We start from the raw sequence: 15,067 nt of genomic DNA, 5'->3' as shown, positions 1-15,067 counted from the left end.
TGTTGGCATTGCCTCAAAGTGTCTGCCTGCTTCACTCGCCAGCCGCAGATCCTGGGGCGTGTCCTGCAGGAAAAGCGCTGCTGTCTTTTGATGCCTGCTCTTCCATAGACTCTGCGTCTTATACAACGTATTAGAAGCACCACAGAAAAGAATGTCGGTGCCTACACTAGGCGAGGCCATGGATACATCCAGCGATGGCATCTCCAAACTGCCACCGCTGCCTCAAGGTAGACACTTTCTCACACAAGATCTGCAACTCCCAAAGACAACGTTCTCGATGCTGACATGGGCACACAGGTACCACTCTGAGAAAGCGCATGCTTCCAGAACACACGGCCTCGACGCGCAGCGTCCACCGCATCCACGTGAGCCCCAAGACGCCCTTCCGCTCCATCACCGCCCGCGTGCGCAAGCAGCTGGACAAGAACCTGCGCCAGGCGTCCTCCTCGACGTCCGTCTTCGCCAACAGGCTCGCCAGCCGCAAGCACGCCTCCCTCGACGAGCGGGTGCGCGCCATCCAGCGCCACGCCGGGGACAGCGGGATTGGGGTCGAGTCTTCTGGCGAGGTCCTGGTCCTGGGCACGGGCCGCGCGATCGAGAAGGTGGTCGTGGTCGCCGGTTTCTTTCAGAAGCAAAAGGACTGCGTCGTGCGGCTGCGCACGACGACCATTGGCGCCATCGACGATGTTGTCGCCGAGGGTGACGAGGAGGAGGAGGGCTTCCAGGGCGATACCAGGTTGCGGATGCTCAGTGCGCTGGAGGTCTCGATCAAGCTCAAATGAAAAGCGCCGAGCTCGCTCTCTTCGCGACGACCGCGCAGAGCCTGTCATTGTGGCTTTGGCTCGGGCCAGTACCACTTGAGCCAGGCCTGCTCCGTCGGCGTCAGCCCAGATCAGCAAGTCGTGGGACCAACCAACGGCCATGCCAATCGCACATGGGGTCGTCTGGAGACACAGTCGAACTCGTGCGAAGGGCACGTGCAGGCTACCCGCTTCTATTATCAAGATGCAGATGGATATCCGGAATCAGACAACCGTCGACCGGACATCGGTGGGCTTTCGCCCCTACCCATCAAATCGTCTATCGAAATGTTGCAAATTGCCAGCGTTTTGTGGTACACGAGATCAGGGAAGCCTCAAATTATCCTCCCCTCAGTTTGGTTGGCGCACTTCAAGCAGCAGTATGGTCACAGATCCCCCGTACCAAGCCGCATCAGGACTATTCTTCTGGCCGTCGGATTTTCAGACGACTAAAAGCACCGATGGTCAGACTGCCATAACGGCATGCCTAGTGCATGATTCCAGGCTGTTAATCACTGGACTTGTACTGCTTATGAAAGGGCAGGGCATCAGCTGGGACTATATGGCCACAGACGGGAAAGGCATAAAAGGACTTGCAAGGCTGCTACAAATACGGCGTGACGGGGTCGAGCCATGGGAATGATGTCGCGATGCGCGCCACGAGGCTGCTCCGCATGCCCTGCGAAGCTCAGATTAGCGAGCACTCCATAAAGACTTGGCAACTACTTCAATGTCGTTCTCGGCACCCTCATTGTGTATCCGTAATTAGGTATGTAGCTGCCGAGAAAATCATGATACCCGCCAGCCAGGTACAAACAGAACCAAACGCAATCTCAAATTACCACCCTACAAAACCTCATTCTCATTTCCTGTAAGCACCTTTTCCAACACATTGGAAGCTTTTCAGCGGGTAAGCCAAAGATGCAAAATATCCTGTGCTCCTTTTGACTGCTTCTCTCAAGAGATCGCGTTTCCTTGCAGAGAACAGACTATTCGAAGACATTGTGAAGAACATCGTATCGATCTCACCCTCAACAACCCTTCTTGCGTCATATTTTTTCCCAATGGCTGACATGCGCAACTTGGATCCCTCAAGGATTGGCAGGCGCAGAAACTTTCACAAGCCAATCATGGTTTGCAGTGCTCGAAAGGCCCCCGAGGAGCTGGGACAGGTGACTGTTGCCTGTAGGATTCTCTCTGTTCAACACCGTGAATGTCAGCCGGTCGACTCACTCCCCCCGACGCCTGAGAGTAGCCAGGAGCCAGGGCGCGAGGATGACGACACGATCACATGGACTACTGGTCGTTTGGAGCACATGGATCCTTTGAGAACTCTACGAGGATGCCCTCCCACTGCTCCCTCTCGGCCGCGGTCATCTTGTCGTTCTTGCGCTCGCGGGCAATGGCCTGCCGGGCGGACTCGCACTGGCACCGGAAGCTGCCAAAGCGCCACTCCATCTGCGCGTCGGCGCCGTCGTCCTACAACGTGCGCACACACTCGAGCTGGAACTGGAACTTGGCCTTGAAGAAGCGCATCAGGTGAGCCTCGTTGACGAGCGCGGACGGGCCCGTGATGCGGAGGCAGCGGGACTGGTACTGGCCCGAAGGACAAGGGGGAGGCGGCATGTCATGGTTCCAACCATTGTGGCCGGTTCCCATTCCTCCTGCCCGCGGCATGGCGGCGCCGGTGTCGCACGAACTCGTCTTGATGCGGTTGTACCCGACGCGCGGCTTGTAAAACTCGGTGCGGGCCTTGTTGGGCACCCGGAACACGCCCGCGCGGGACTGGGCCAGGAGCCTCCTCGCGCCGGCCGTGTCGAAGAAGACGAGCTTGCACGCTGCCGTCTGGTGCTGACCCCGGACCGGGGCGTTGATGACGCACGCGTAGACCTTGCCGCAGTCGCGGACCGACGAGAGCAGGGCCAGGTGGTCGCAGTCCGGCGGGAGGTTCGTGATCCAGAGCGCCGTGTTCTGCTCGTCTGGGATGTCTGCAGACCGGTTCTTGATCAGCCACGGGTCGCCCTTGTAGTTGGCTGACATGCCGGTTGCTTCGAGCTGGTTGCGCCGCAGGGCGTCGTACTTCTTGCGTTCGGCCTCGCCCAAGTCGTCCGACGCCCGGTTGCGCAGTCCCTCCATCGGAGTGAAGGTTGGGCCGTGGGTGACTGCCTGGCCATGGGTGAAGTTGACCTGCGTCATGCCAGTGGCAGGGGAGTGAGAGTACCGCTGGTTGGGGGCTGGCTGCTGTGCAGAGTGGTCGTGGCGTGGAGGCTGGCTGTGTGCTCGCGGGGAAGTGGCGGCTGCCTGTGGCATTGCGCTTCCTAGAGAGTAGTTGGGCATCAACAGGGATGATGTTGGTCCCGTGTGCTGGTTCGAAAACGACCTGCCTGCTCCCTGGAGGACTGCAGGCCTGTAGTATGGAGAGAGGTGGGCGCTCGAAAACCCATTTGCATTCGGTAGGCCGCTGCTCACGACGTTGGCCGGGCTCTGTTGGATAGACTGAGCGCCGGTCGATGGGGCTGGTGTCAAGGTCCGAGGCGTCAGCCCGTCACTTCTGGGCCTGCAGGCTGCGTTGCTGGAGACATCGGACCGCGAACTGGGTTGGCTAGAGCACACGCCCGGGGAGGGACTAGTGACAATCACAGGTAGCGGGCTGGAGCTCGCAAGCCGAGCCAGTGCTTCTGGCAAATGATTGCTGTTGAGCTGCTCGTTGGTCGTGACATGCTGCTGCTGAAGCCGAGGCGATCTGGCCGCTCTCTGCCCAGAACTGGTAGGCGGCACTTGGATATGACCTGCCACAAATGGGCTGTTGAGAGCTATGTGTGCTGGAGACAAAAGTCCGTGCTGCATCGCCGCCGCGGATTGCTGCTCCTGGCTAGTGTCGTTGAACTATGTTTTTCAAGACGACAGGTTAGAGAGGCGGTTCACATCATCACGTGGTTGGCAGCAGACAAAGTCACTTACAAGTGCAGGGATAGTGATCGTCGGTGGCACTGCGCTGCCGCTGCGAGATCTCGCAAAGCTCGGCAGAACGACTGGAGTTCCAAGATTGAAGACACCCATGGGGTGCGGAGCAGTCGAGTGCTCAAGAAGGGCATTGCCTTGAGCAGCACTGGCTTGCAGAGCCGCGGCCGAGGTCGATGGAACTACCTGGGGAGCAGGAACCGGGAGCACCGGTGGCACCCAGATACCATGTGCTGCGAGGAGGGCCTGGTATTCAGCTGGTCCAATACTTCCTGACAAAGCCAGGTTTGAAAGTAGAGCAAAGCGCTCGGAAGCAGCTCGTGGAGATTCGAATACGTATGGCTGGTGGAATGCTGTGGCCATTGCGTTCAATGAGCTGGAGCCTGTGGTGATCATGGTAGGCAGTCCTTGCTGTATATAAGGCTGTGTGATGTACTGCTCGTGAAGTGTTCCTGATGCGCTGGTGAGGGGACCCGGCATAGGAAGAATTGCAGATGACCCACCGCCTGGCTGCACAGTCGCCTGTGTGCGAGGGTGAGCCGTGGCCGTGTTCAATGTGGTCATGGCAATCCGGGGAGTGGCGTGGACAGAATCGGCTGTGGTGTTGAGATTGGATCTGATAATCGTGTGAGGGTTGTTGTCATCTCTTGCCTCTTCGACTGTAGCTTGTAATTGTTCAGCTGGGATAGATTGCCGTGTGATAGTTTGAGCTCTTTGAGCACCCAAGGACCGTGAGAACCCCTGAGATTCGAGGCTTGACGGGGAACCTTCAGGACCAGCGGGTTGTCGAGCTGGATGGAGCCTTTCAATAGCGGCGGCTGTAGGCATTGTTGGAACTCTGTCCGTATGGTTTGTGGTTTTCGTATGATCAGCCATAATTCTTGATTCTGACGCAGCCTTGTGCTCAAGCGGCGCCACAAAGAGCTGCGAGGGCTTTGAAAATATATGCCCAGGATGTTGCTCAGGCTGTCTCTTTGGTTGGTAGGACGACAGCTTCAGCCGCTGCTCATCAGTTTTGACGCGATGTGACGCCTGCCGGAGGATGTCAGTACTAAAGGAGGACTCTCTATTGAGACAGTGACGAATACCCACAGCGCGACCGAAACAAGAAAATGAAAAGAGGGCGAGATTGTGGAGGGATTGTGAGACGAATTGGGTGATGGTCTGAGGCTTCCCAGAGCGAGCCGACCTCGTAAAAGCGAAGAAGATCAACGGAAAAGGTGGCGAGGAGTATGGCTCTATTTGTAGGGGTCTTGCCAGAGGGCTGCCTGGGTTGATGGCTTGATGCCTCAGTAGAAGAGCAAACGATCGACGAGGCATCAATGAGAGCAGGAGCCTGCCAGTTTCCTCTGGGCGGTGGCTCTTGGATATCTGGTGTAGCGTTGCTCTGGTTACCGATCTCTGCGTGTCGGCTTAGGCGGCGCCATCATGTTGAGCTGCAGATACGTGGCGGATACGGCGAAGCTTGGCCGTCGGTTCGGGAGGTGCGAAAAGCATCAAGCATCCGTTTGGTTTCCGTCACGACGCATAAATAAGAAATAGGCGGGCCTTCCCCATGTGCGGCAGCTGGTGTTGTTTGTCGCAGTCGGTTTCTGCTTCCATGACAACCATATGACGATCACCCACGCGTCAAGTATCCCGGACACACGCGAGGACGTTCCCCAAGCATCACAGCCCCAGCTCGATTTTCTCGGTATAACAGGTGCCAAGAAGCACAGTCTTCTAACAGTAGCCCGCCGTGTTGCTTGGACATTGTCACCACTTCAAGAGCAAACTGTACGCATGCGAAGAAATCACCTCCCAAGGTGCTGCTGGCTTTTCTCCAAGTAAGGACTGGCCTCTAAATGAGCTGTACATTTGTCAGGCACCGATAATCCATCAGTTGCGGAGTTGACAATCCAACAATCCAGGCGATTCCCCTTTTCCTTTCTTGGTTGGACGACAATTGGCACAATATATCACAAATCAACCCTGGCGACTTGGAACGTCTTGAGTTGCATCCAATGCTAGGCCGATAATCAGATCGACTATTGCGCAGATCAGAGACTCGCAAGATGTTGATGATTTTGACACTTGAGAAATTCGGGGGTTCTTGTTGCAGGTCTGAACCGCACCATAGAGCCAGAAACCCAGGCTACGGCTTTCCCTTCTCTTCATCTCTCTGGCAAGTTCCCGGTTGAGTCACTGAAGGCAGGATGTTCATCACAAAGCATCCCGGTATTCAGTAGGAGGCTGGAGCGGCGAAGCTTTGTGCTTCTCCACATATCTGCCTGTCCCCCGTCCCCCCCCCCCCCCCCCCAGGAACGACAAATATGTACCCCAGAGTTTGACAGCCAAACAAAAGGAAGAACGATGGCCCCAGAGTCTCCAACCCTTGAGCCGGATGGCCCAGGCGCCCAAGCGAACCCCTGGCCGGTCCAGTGCGGCCATCGACAACGGCCTCCTCGCCCCCACACACCACGTCGGCAACTTCCGAGCCAGCTTCACCCACGCGAGCCGGGATCTGAACAGATAAGAGGCACACCCATGACTGCCCAACCCCACCGCCTCCGGTCCACGAGAGACCGTTTCCCTGTCGTCTTCTGGCTGGTGTTGCCTGACGGTGTACGGTCCCCTGGCACCACATGAAGAAAGAACCGCTGGGAAACCCCTTTCTCGGGCCTTTCGTGGGCCAACCGGGGGCCAAGCGAGTAAGCACAGCAGCCCTGCTGCGCCTGCTGGCCAGCATGTCGCTTACCTGGAAGTGCGAGCAAGGTGAGGTGAAGTGGACTGGGGGATGGGATCGGTGGGATGGCGCAGGGCCAAGGGTATGATTCATAGTAATGGGGCCAGCAACTCGCGGAGGATCAGCGAAAGACCCATCTCGGTGATTACTGGAGGGAGGGGAGGAAGGAAGCTGGCAGGGGGGCTGGCATCGGTATTGACAATGCGGCCAAGAAACCCAGACGCCATCCTGTATATGTCATCCTTCAGGAGGCGACCACCAAGGTGCACACCAAGAGTTCTCAGCGCCACACAACACAGTACGTAGGTGCTCAAGGACAGAAAAGCAGGATTTCTCTGCCGTTAGCTGCTCAGGGTGTTGTCAGCCTCTGGGAAATGACCGAGTATTTCAGCCTCCGGAGTACTTGCTCCCGGCTGTGAGGCCCCAGTCGACGCCGCCATGCCATGTTACGCCAAGCCACGCCACGCTCGACGTCAACGCCATGTGCCGCGCCGAGAAGGCATGTTCCGCGGCCGGGACGACGATCCTCGATATCCCTCTCCTCGCCATTACAACACAACGTGCCACAATCGGGCCAATCCATGTCTTTTCCTTCCAAGCACCCCCCTTTCTCCACCGCCCACGCACGTCTCAGTTGGCTTTCGCACATCCCGGCAGATCCAAGTCTTGTTTTGACGAGACCTGAAAAGGTGGCAAAGGCCGAGATGCCATATCGGGAAACTTAATGGTGAGGAACATGGACTCCGCCTCACGTCATCCTTGCCTCATTACCAAGCAGCCGGGACTTCTTCCACCACGTTCCAGATCGGGCAAACCTTAAGTGGCTCAGCAAGAAGGAAGAAGTGGACAGTTTAGACCAAAACAGAAAGACCGCAACCAAACACATAGATAAACACATACAGAGGGAGAGAATAAGAGAGAGAGGCAGACAAACCCCCGACATTCACAATCCTCCAATAGGCCGCCGTTCTCCAGCACGGGTAAATTTTCACCCGCCATCAATGTTCTCTGCAAACGGATCCGACGGAATCACCAAGTGTAGTATCGTCCGGGCCACGAGGTGAAGAAAAATAGAAAGATTCCCCGGAGCGGCATGGTGTATCCACAGAGGACGGAACAACCTCCGCCCTCCATTCACAGGCACAGACACAGTTACACACGGACAGACACACAACGTCACAATTGCTGACACTAACGACCCGTTTCTGTCTGTCCATGCTCGCTCAGCACTGCATTCTCCCTTTCGGAATAACGTCCGAGGTGACAGTTGACACGACACCCACCTTGAGATGATCTGACACACATGACCAAACATGTGAGAAAGGATGTGGAAAAAAAAAAGGGAGTCATGTGTGGCAAACCTCCAATGACATATTGCCCTCCCGGGGGGCGGGGGGGGGGGGGGGGAAGGGGGAGGGAAGGGGTCCAATGTTGATTCCATCGCGCCCCCGGCATTCGAATCCATGGATATATCACAGGGTTGAACGGGTCCTAATGCAGCATAATGTCCGCATGACGGCGGTGACAAGTGCTTCGGACCCTTCCCAGAAAGGGGACAACGAATAATTACACATAAGCATACCTGCTGGGAAGCATACAGCACAACCCACTGCCGAACAGGAATAGAAAGATTAGACAGCCAGCCAATCCAACCAACGACGAAGGCAAAGAAAGACATATAAAAGGCCGAATAAGAAAAGTCCGGCGCCAAGGGCTTGTCTTTCTTTTCTTGTACTCAGCGCCCTGCATACACATGTATGCAGCCGCAAGTCATTGCCTCGCAACTGGGCCCACGCAGGGATTCAGGGATTCCCCTGATTGTGCTCTGCAGTTGCTAGTCAACCAACCAAACCAACCATCCCCGTCCAACCCGACCAGTCCGTCGAAACCGCCCAACCCGTCCAACCCGTCGGAACCGTCGAATCCGTCCATACCCGTCCATACCCGTCCATACCCGTCCATACCTGTCACAAACGATTATTCCCCCTGTCCGCACGTCGTCGTCGTCGTCGTCACTCAATGCATACAGGTCCGATTGCCCACGTACGCCAGCGATGGATGGGCGCGAGTTCCATGCCCCAGGTAGACAAGCCTGCAGAGGCCGAACCAACCTGTCACGACCATACGCTTCGTAATCCCCCCTCCTTCCCACTGCTATAATTAATTAATGAAAGGGAAAAGTGCCGCGCATGACATGGCATAACAATGCGTCGCTCACTTGATTCCATCCCCAAATCAGCAGGTCCATGCGGGCCGGGACATTCGGGAAGCGTTGTAATACTGCGTAATCCCCCACCCACCCAGGCACGGCACTTTGGCCCTGTCTGTCGTGTCGTGTCATGTCGCACGCATCGGCGACCTGCACATGGCGGACTGGATCGGGAAAGCTTTCAAAAGTTCTCTCTTTCTCTGCGTGGTAAATAGGCAAATGCTCCAGGGGATGGGCAAGGTAAGCTGACGAAAAGATGGACCTCGTTATTAATCGAACCACCTTTGAGGGTTTCCTTGTCGCTGGGGATGCGACCCACAGAAGAGTCTCTCTCCATGGGCGAAGACGAACGAACTGCCGTCCGATGATGTTTGATGGTGCTGCTGACCAGCATTCGACGGACCAGGATATCCAACACGGTAGCGGTAGCCGGCGCACCCCGAAATAGGATATCACAATATCGAGCCCCATGTGCACCCACCTCCTGAGATATTATCTCCGATGCGATGGTGGAGTAATCAGAAACAGCACACAACCAGACCATCTGCTTGCTGCTGGAGGGGAGGGGGGGATGCGTGTGCCAACGGACGGCGCAGTAGGCCACCGAACGCCGCATGGGTGAGATCGGAGTTGTCCTTTCCAGGTCGCCGCCGCCGCATTGCCTACATCGGGCATGGGAAACCCATTCCCCCCCTGTACTCGTATCTGTTGAACCAACCATGTCCCCACATAGACATGGATGGGTCAGGGGACTTGCTCGCCCTTGCCATGATACCCTAGAGATCCTTCCGCACACCCTCAGCTTCGGGTTTGAGCTGTGCTGATTCGTGCCCGGAATGCCTGCCAAGCGTGTCAACCATGTGTGGCGTCCGCTCCCACCGCTACACAACCAACTATTGAAGGCGGTGGTGCGGGATGTGGGACATCACAAGGGTCAAGGGAAGCAGCAGGCTGGCGTTTCGGGGAGGGTGGTCAGCAAATGTTTGACACACCAACTTCTCCCATGCAGCATCATTACTGCACATCAAGCTCCCAACCATGGGGCCGAGGACGGCTGCAGGCCACAGTCCCAGAGCTCTGGGCCCGGCCATGGTGTTTTGACAGGGGGTTTTGCAGCCATGGAAATGCCACAGCCAAGTGGTGGAAGAATGGCGGTGACCGTAAGGCCAGCCGGCGAAGACAATTGTGGTGACGACGCTCATTGTCCCGTCAGTGCCCGTATTCGGCGTTGTCTTTAAGAAGAAGAACCTCCTTGTTGCCTATCGTGTCTGGTCGCTTTGCATGGCATGTGGGGAACACCGATACACTTTGAGGGCGCATCCACACACAATCGCCGTGGCTGACCTCTCCAGAACAGTCCGCGTTCGAGGGGGCTGCCGTGAAAGCTGGGCCCGTTGGTGGTCCGAGGCCACTGCCAAACTCCCCGACACCGTTTGTGTGCACTAAACAAGAGCTGAAAACCAGCTTGATCCAGATCGGAATGAGGAGCGGCGATCCAGGGATCCTTGCAGGTCACGGTGGGCGGCAGGTAGGGACGCCATGCATGGCTACTGCTTCCAGGAGCTCCGCCTGGATGACCGACAATGTTGGGCCCAGGACCAACACACTTTGCCAAGGCTTGCCCGCTGGGAAGGAATGAGAATGTGGTGTGCGAGCCGCACCTTAGATCCTGCAAGGCTGGCGCAATTACCACACTATGTTTCGACAAGATTGGCCTTTGTCGACAAAAACACAAAGCCTTATCCAGCACACCACCCTCATCCCGGGTGTAGATCCGTCTGCCACTATTCTTGAGGTGGCATAGGCTGTGCATACACCACAGAGATCCGCACGAGGCTCGCAAGTTGCGATTGGTCTGCGTACAGAGACAAGGCTAGCACTTGTTAGCAAGCCCAAGACGGCTGGTTCGGATAGGACAGAACGCGGAGAGCCAGGCCCCGCCTCATGATCGGCTGGGGAAAGTGATTGAATGTGGGTTGTTTGAGAGACCCTTGTGGAAATCTTTGTTGCTAGACTTGGCAGGAGGTAGCCAACCGAGCCAACCTCGAGGATGACAGCGAGAATTCAACGCCAGCGATGTACCCTGGCGAATTGTGTCCCGATTGGGGAAAATCGATGTGGGGTGATGAGCAACTTCCCCTGGGCAGAAGTATGTGGCGGTAAGCGAGCAAGCGAGGGCAAGCTCATGGCATGCTTGGATGCGCTCACCACGCCACGCGCAGATCCACAGCATCGTGGTCAGTGGAGCGTGTGTGGTGCAAAGCGCATATTCGGTAACAACTGGCTGTTCGCAAGCCACCTTGGCGTGCTGACGCGCCAAGTTTCCGATGCTATTTATTGTACCTGGTTTGACAAGATTGGCAATCTGCAATCCTGAAAGACCGGAAGAGAACAGACTCACACTGAAGCGCGAGCATCGTAGGAGCAGCCCGGCGCACAACACTGTTTAAGTTTGCGGCTCCTCTTCGCTGCCGCCGTGGTGCCTCTCGGATTGAGCCGCCCATGGCTGCCGATGCTGCTGATGAACCAATTGGCTTCCGAATCACACCACCACGAACAGCAAATGCGAGATCGGGGCGTGTCATAAGAGACGGGTAAGCACATAGGTTATTTCGGCAGTGCTCTTCCGATCCATGTGCTCGTGGTTTTATTGGCATTATTCAGCGCAGCCCTAGTGTTTGAAGTCTTCGAGTGTCTGGTTTGGGTTGGTCCGGATCGGCGCTTCACGCAAGGTGGTACTCGATGGAAGCTGTTTGTTGAGTCAGGAGAGACACGGCAAGAGTACTACCAAGTCCATTGTTAGCTCCCACAATGCCATTGCCGTACTAGACCTGTATTATTGTGGATCGATAACCAACAGTTTCCCCCCAGCACGTACGCCCAAGGTTCTGCCAGCATCACGCAGAACAGTAGCCTTGTGCTCCTGGGCTTTTCAAGTTGCTTAGGACGTGGCCAGCGACGGCGGCGCTCAGGTTCCATTGTGTTTAATGCCAAGCACCTAGTCCTTTACCTTTGTTCTGAGTGCTTACTGCCGATACACCGAGTAGCATAATCCACGATGGCAGTGACTGTTGTCAACGGTCGATTTCTAATCGTCATAATCTTGACGCTACAAGCTCTGTAGTCCCAATTAGCTCTCTAGTCGTGGCTGCGCCATGTTGCGATTGGTTGGCACTCAAACTTTAATGCAGCGACTAGAACGGCCTCGCTGTCGTTCATGAGGCGTGGCTTCGGGGCGGCTCATCAGCCGCAAAATGCGGAACTATTGTGGCGGCCCGGGAATGAGCATAATAATGCCCGGGATATGAGACCAGCACCGCGAACGCCTTGGAAAATCATTGATCTTGCGAACGGTGGAGAACGATCTGCGATGCGGCACAGTTGGCCTTGCCATGCTCGTTGATGGCGTGCACTACTGCAAGTTTGACAGGTGGGTTAAGCTGAGATGGAGGCTAGCCGTAGGGTTCAGTTGGAGCGCCTGCCCACAAGGAGGGTCACAACGCTTGCACATCGTCTGGCAGTGCGAGCCCTATCCCCCCCCCCCCCCAGTGAATGCCTGCATTCTGATATTCGAACCACAAGCAGGGAAGGCTGCGGCCATGCACGCGAGGCTGTCCCGCTCAAAAAAGGAGCGGCAGGGAAACGATCGCTCTTTGAGAGCGGCAGAATGGTAGTTTGGGCTAAAACCCACACCCCTGCCGCCCCGAGAATCGATTTGTCGACTTGCCAACGTCCTATCTTAATCTCGGCTGCCGTTAATCGCCGAGCCGTCTGGTGCAACATCAAAGATTGGCTTATGGTGAGCATGTACAACTATCGTGCATTGTCGAGGTGCAGAGTTAAATGCACTCATCTTGTCCACAGAAAGACCACATCCAGCTTCGCTCAGATTAATAGCTGGGAGGCGTTTGGTGGCCGTATAAAAGCAAGGTCAAGTGGTCGCCTTTATGACCATGCAAGACTGCTGCTGAAGCTGCATGCAATCACGATCACTCGCGCACCGGCAAATGCCGCAGAAGCCACTGATCTGATAGCGCAAGTCGCTGCATCCACTAGGGACGGTCCTCTGTCTTTGCTGATACAGGTGGACGACAAGCCCGGGGGCATACCCGTCTCCATTGCTCGATTACAGAACGTGTGGTGTCCTGCATGACGCGCAACTCCCCAGGCTTGCTGGGCGCGTAACGGTACCGGCACCGGAACCACCAAGTAGGACCAAGGCGCGATCAAGCACCACTGTTGACCCAGCACAGTGGTTATCGGGGTGGCAGATCGGCGATCCCTGACAGGGCCACGTAGATCCGTTGCGGGTCGCCATCCAAACGACCAATTTTGTGCAGTGAGAAAGCATCAAGCGCTCTGCCTGCGAGGCGAGGCAGCGTGGATAAAACCCGAAGCCTGGTAGGTGACTAACGGCGTAGGAGAGCAACAGCTGGATTTTTGCAAAGAGCTTCTGTTGTGGGCATCAGTCGGTTGAAGCTAAATTGACGAGCGTGTGTGACGATGATCCAACGTGAACACGGCGGGTGAACACAAGCTTGTCAAATGTACAGAATTGCATGCCAATCTGTGGGGTGGGTTGTGTCCGTTGGTTGCAGGCCCATTTGTAGAAATGACCAATGCTCGCCCGGCCGTCATTACAACCATGACCTCCCCAAGTTTCCTAGAGCCAGAAGACTACGCCCCTGATGCTGGCGATCCTTTCCCCGATGAGAACATCTGTCGAGATGTGTATGTGCAGTCGTGTATGATTGGTGCAGCCAAGCTGAAAGCGGTAGTGCCGCCACTTGCAGCGCGCGACTTGCACGAGGAAGGGGCACTCAGTCAAGCGATTTGGCTGCCCTTGTCCGAGCGAACCAATTAGGTCGAGAGATGAACGCTGTAGGTGGGAGGACTATCACCAGGGATCATGGCCCTGGCCTTGTGGCGGGCTGGAATGGCCCCAGAGGATTGCACAACCCCAACTGGGGGGTCATTCCCGAAAGGATGCGTATGACGCCTTGCGAAGGGCTAGGCACATATCAACTCTCGAGCCTACCAAGGCAATACAGGTGAGGATGCGTGTGTCGGAGACGGGGATGGCCCGTCATGGCAACCAGGTTTATCAAGCTGTGCTACCAGATGATGTCCACGCCTCGACCATATTGCCTTGTTGACTCGTCGCAGGCATGTCGGCAAGCTTAGTAGACCTCGCGATTACATACCGCACGCCGTCGGACGATGGGCAAGCTGTGTTACATGACTAGTCGTCCCTTGACTTGACAGTCACCTCATGGTGAAGGGCAGAAGGTGCCTCCCAAGTGATATGCGGGAGGAGTTCCCGAAAGCCAAGCAGACCGTTTTCGACAATCGAATTATACCAAATGGTGAGGATCTGGTGCATTCGCTGATTCTTGCCGTGTGGCTGTCAGGAACGTAACCAGATGTTGGACTTGTGCGGCGACTGGACACACTTGCGTGCTTTAGTGGCTGCAATCAGATCGGTAATAGCAGCACGGGACGCTCTGGTAAGATGGCGATCAATGAGCTTTTAGGTGCTAGGTGCATCGATTCAATGGAAGGCGTGAGTGCGATTCAGACATTCATGGTGATTGGGTCCAGGGTGAGGAGGAAGAACTGATGGGCCTACGTTGCCCATGTCGGAGGCTGAGGTACGGTACCGCCAACGTGGGAACTGACAAAGCCGATGCGGTGGCCTCCGGCGTCATGCTGACGGATGGAGAACCCAGGGGACTGCCTCGGTCCGCTCTGTACCCAGGCAAGTTTGGTATGCAGTTGACTTGGGGGGATGTTGCTCATGCCGCCGGGCCTAGAACTGCGGACCACAGCTTTGGACAGGTGGTCAAGCCAGGCAGAAGCAGAAGCTCAGGCCGCTTTGGCGGTTGTCGTTGCGGCAGGTGGGTCGGGAGATCAGAGAAATGGAGCGGTGCAGGGGTGGTGCTCTTCTGTCTGCGCAACGAGGCACCTTCTAGACAAGGGCAGCTAGACCCCTGTGCGACATGCTTGATGGCTAGCGATCTTGGGCCAAGCGCTGACGGAACCGATGGCCTTGGCGAGGCTTGAGGAGGCGAGACTTGGGGATCCGGGGAAGCGTCGCGGGCAGCACGAAGCAGCTGCATTGCCATAGTAGTATGTAGGCGGTGTCGGAGACAAACCGGCCATGAGCGAGCGGTGTTTGGCAGGCGTCAGTCAGGCCCGTGACGGATGGCATGGGCGAGGAGGGCGGGAGGGGATCGTGACTGCAGGGTCGATATCGCCGTCGCGGCACGAGGGTGGGTGTGCAGACGCAGCATGGTGGAGGGGGGGGGGGCGTTGCAGGGCGTCGGCGTTGCAGGGTCCCGGGGGTGTGCGTCGGCGTTGATGCCGGACGGA

At 56.5% G+C, this 15,067-nt stretch overlaps 5 protein-coding genes across 5 annotated transcripts; 1 reads left to right on the top strand and 4 right to left on the bottom strand.

Annotated features, from left to right (window-relative positions):
• Positions 1–178: 178 nt before the first annotated feature.
• On the top strand, positions 179–782 carry B0I36DRAFT_345326 (Rpp20 subunit of nuclear RNase MRP and P-domain-containing protein; the record flags this gene model as incomplete). The annotated part of the gene is made up of 2 exons (XM_046156348.1): positions 179–227; positions 298–782. 2 exons carry the CDS (start codon positions 179–181, stop codon positions 780–782), a joined length of 534 nt encoding a protein of 177 aa, XP_046016295.1.
• A 1,235-nt stretch (positions 783–2,017) lies between these two features.
• Positions 2,018–2,284, bottom strand: B0I36DRAFT_313466 (uncharacterized protein). Its single transcript, XM_046152630.1, has one exon. It carries the CDS (start codon positions 2,256–2,258, stop codon positions 2,097–2,099), a length of 162 nt encoding a protein of 53 aa, XP_046016294.1. The 5' UTR covers positions 2,259–2,284; the 3' UTR covers positions 2,018–2,096.
• On the bottom strand, positions 2,018–4,711 carry B0I36DRAFT_402681 (uncharacterized protein). Its single transcript, XM_046161736.1, has 2 exons — positions 3,762–4,711; positions 2,018–3,686 (listed from the first exon to the last, which is right to left on the bottom strand). Exons 1-2 carry the CDS (start codon positions 4,635–4,637, stop codon positions 2,280–2,282), a joined length of 2,283 nt encoding a protein of 760 aa, XP_046016293.1. The 5' UTR covers positions 4,638–4,711; the 3' UTR covers positions 2,018–2,279.
• A 2,685-nt stretch (positions 4,712–7,396) lies between these two features.
• B0I36DRAFT_313463 (uncharacterized protein) lies at positions 7,397–7,880 on the bottom strand. The gene has a single exon (XM_046152629.1). It carries the CDS (start codon positions 7,799–7,801, stop codon positions 7,475–7,477), a length of 327 nt encoding a protein of 108 aa, XP_046016292.1. The 5' UTR covers positions 7,802–7,880; the 3' UTR covers positions 7,397–7,474.
• Positions 7,881–8,752: 872 nt separating this feature from the next.
• B0I36DRAFT_313459 (uncharacterized protein) lies at positions 8,753–9,198 on the bottom strand. Its single transcript, XM_046152628.1, has one exon. It carries the CDS (start codon positions 9,087–9,089, stop codon positions 8,877–8,879), a length of 213 nt encoding a protein of 70 aa, XP_046016291.1. The 5' UTR covers positions 9,090–9,198; the 3' UTR covers positions 8,753–8,876.
• Between the last annotated feature and the right edge of the window lie 5,869 nt (positions 9,199–15,067).

Source organism: Microdochium trichocladiopsis (genome assembly GCF_020744255.1).
Source record: "Microdochium trichocladiopsis strain MPI-CAGE-CH-0230 chromosome Unknown B0I36scaffold_2, whole genome shotgun sequence".
NCBI classification, from domain to species: Eukaryota; Fungi; Ascomycota; class Sordariomycetes; order Xylariales; family Microdochiaceae; genus Microdochium; species Microdochium trichocladiopsis.
This window is presented reverse-complemented; position numbering and strand designations above follow the sequence as displayed.